Below are 2,640 nucleotides of genomic sequence, written 5' to 3'. Positions count from 1 at the left end.
CTGGGCTGCAGGGACCCGAGAGTGTCAGACCTGTTGCAGAGCAGCCCCTCCCTGTGTACCTGAGCCTGGCAGCACCTTTTGGCCAAGTGTGTCCCCACCGGTGGCCCTGGTCAAGGAAAGCAGGGGTGCATCCTGGGGTCTTTGTGTTGCAGATTTTCTGGCCAGCTTCCCGGGAGCAGGTCGAGCATTGCCAGCTGGCTGGGAAGAATGTGGAGGTAAGCAGGGCTGGCAGCCCTTTTGCAGCTTACTACGGGTATTAAACACCAACATCACCCCAAAAGGGATCCCTGGGATCTGTCTGAGATGAGGTTGTTGAGCCAGCCAGAATTAAACTCAGCTTGCCAGCTGCCAGAGCAAGACCTGGCCAGGCTCCTGCATCCTGAGCAGACACACCATGGAGCTGGGCATGAGTGCCCAGACCTGGGCTCAGCCTACTAACAAACAACTCCCCTTCTGCAGACAGAGTGTGCCAACTTCATCCGCCTCCTCCAGCCCTTCAACAGGACTCATGTGTTTGCCTGTGGGACAGGCTCCTACCAGCCCGTCTGTGCCTTCATCCAGCTGGGAGCCAGGGGGAAGGTGAGGGACAGCCTGGCCAGAACCATACCCATCGCAGAAGGTGGCAAGAGACCTCCCCGCCTCACTGAGTGGAGGGTATAGGGAGCCTTGGAGCCAGGGGAGGGTGGCCAGCCAGCCTGCTCATCCCTGGCACTTACATGACCTTGCTGAGCACAGCAAGAAGCAGCCCTGGTGTGGCAGTGCCAGGGTACCCCATGGGGATGGGACCAGGTCCTGGCAGCCCCCTCAAGGGACCTGCTCATCAGAGCTGAGCACCTCCCATTCTTCTCCACATGCCCAGCTTGTTTCCAGCCTCGCCCATGGCTGAACATCTCCCCTTTGGCTCCGGCAGGGTCCCGGGGCTCCCCCCATGCGGTTGGTGACTCACTCCTTGGAATCAGGGCGAGGACGGTGCCCATACAGCCCCCATGAACCCTTCACAGGACTCCTTGTGGGTAAGAGGAGGGGGGAGCAGAGGTGATGCTGAGGGTGGGAGCCTGGGGATGGCCTGTGCTGGGAGGTGCTGGCAGCGATGCCTGCTCCTGCTGCGGACATGGGCTTGGTGCCCAAGTGCGTGCGGGTGAGAGGAGCCATCCCGCAGAGCCTGCTCCTGGCCCAGCTCACCCTCACCTCGCAGTTCCTGCACAGAATCACAAGTGCAGGTGCAGATCAAGCAGCACACACGGGTGGGGGTGTGCAGCATCAGCAGCCTTGTACCAGCACTGGGGAAGGGCTAGGCAGAAGCAGTGCTGGGCCGTGGGTCCGGAGGATGCTCCCAGCCAGGCTGTGCGACCTCCACCCTCCCTGCGCCTCCTGGGACACAGGGGAGTCCTGCCAGGGCACCTCCATCAGTGACACCCAACCCACCCAACACCCTTCTGACCCGCAGATGGAGAGCTGTATTCCGGCACCTCCAGTGACTTCATGGGCAGCAGCGCTGCCTTCTTCCGGACCTGGGTCCATGGGGCTGAGCAGAGCTACATCCGGACAGAGCAGAACCAGGACCACTGGCTGCACGGTAGGAACAGGGGTCATGGGGGCTTCTGCCTGCTGGGGAGAGGCTGGGGCCAGCACTGGGCCTGGAGCTCAGTGGTCTGGTTCCCTTCTCCTCTCTGGGGGGAGGCACTGATGCAGCCTCTAGTGGGACCCATGCTCCAGCATACACTCCACAGCCTGAGCACGTGGAATGGGGCTCTGCCATGGGTGCCCATGGGCTCCCTCCATACCCTCAGCGTCTCACACTGCTCCCAAGAGCAGTACCACAGGATCAGAGCAGGGCACAGGGTCACGTTGTGCTGTTCCTTCCCCTGCAGAGCCTGCGTTCGTCGGTGCTTATGCCATCCCTGATACTTACAACCCACACGATGACAAGGTCTACATCTTCTTCCGTGAGAGGGCTATGGAAGCTGGGCAGTGGGAGAGGAGGCACATCCATGCCAGGGTGGCCCGGGTCTGCAAGGTCAGTGACCAGAGGCCAGCAGGCCATGGCTGGGTGTCCCACCAGGTGGGATTTACCTCCTCTGGGCCAAGCAGGGTCCAACAGCAGGACATGAGGGTGACACAGAGCAGAGGGCTCAGGGCTGGGGGTGATCTGCTGTGGGGATGGAGGAGCGCAAGGCAGGGGAGCTCGGAGAGGGCTGATGCTGGCTGTTGGTGCCACAGAACGACGTTGGAGGGAAGCACAGCCTCATCAACCGCTGGAGCACGTTCCTCAAGGCCCGCCTGGTGTGCTCCATCCCCGGGCCCCATTTTCAGCACGCTGTGGAGGCCCCAACCCAGCCTGCAGCTGTAGCAGCACGGCTCGGCCATGGCTGCTCCTCCCAGCACACCCCGGGGAGGCAGGACTGGCATCAAGGATGCCCACTACATCCCCCGGACTGGTGCTCCACCTCCTGTGCCTCACTTCCACCCCTCTTGTTGCAGAGGACGTTTTCCTCCTGCGCACCCGGGACCCCCAGAATCCCCTCATCTTCGGCCTCTTCACTGTCTCCAGGTGAGCAGGGACACTGCTGGGATGGTGCTCGCCCCCAGTCTCTCACCATTACTGCTCTATGGGGAGCCCTGTGGGGCCGAAGGGCAGGA

General features: G+C 62.2%; 1 protein-coding gene across 1 annotated transcript in view; it reads left to right on the top strand.

Moving 5' to 3' along the window:
* The window catches only part of LOC104408879 (semaphorin-3D-like), a gene marked incomplete at its 3' end in the record, with an annotated part of 8,228 nt that overhangs the window by 5,166 nt on the left and 422 nt on the right, over window positions 1–2,640 (top strand). Inside the window, exons 3-9 of the mRNA XM_010018612.1 lie at window positions 153–215; window positions 460–579; window positions 911–1,013; window positions 1,448–1,576; window positions 1,872–2,017; window positions 2,221–2,325; window positions 2,484–2,551. Of these exons, the coding sequence (XP_010016914.1) occupies window positions 153–215; window positions 460–579; window positions 911–1,013; window positions 1,448–1,576; window positions 1,872–2,017; window positions 2,221–2,325; window positions 2,484–2,551 (734 nt within the window). The remainder of the gene's footprint in view (window positions 1–152; window positions 216–459; window positions 580–910; window positions 1,014–1,447; window positions 1,577–1,871; window positions 2,018–2,220; window positions 2,326–2,483; window positions 2,552–2,640) is intronic.

Source organism: Nestor notabilis, unplaced genomic scaffold, assembly GCF_000696875.1.
Source record: "Nestor notabilis isolate BGI_N333 unplaced genomic scaffold, ASM69687v1 scaffold12167, whole genome shotgun sequence".
NCBI classification, from domain to species: domain Eukaryota; kingdom Metazoa; phylum Chordata; class Aves; order Psittaciformes; family Psittacidae; genus Nestor; species Nestor notabilis.
This window is presented reverse-complemented; position numbering and strand designations above follow the sequence as displayed.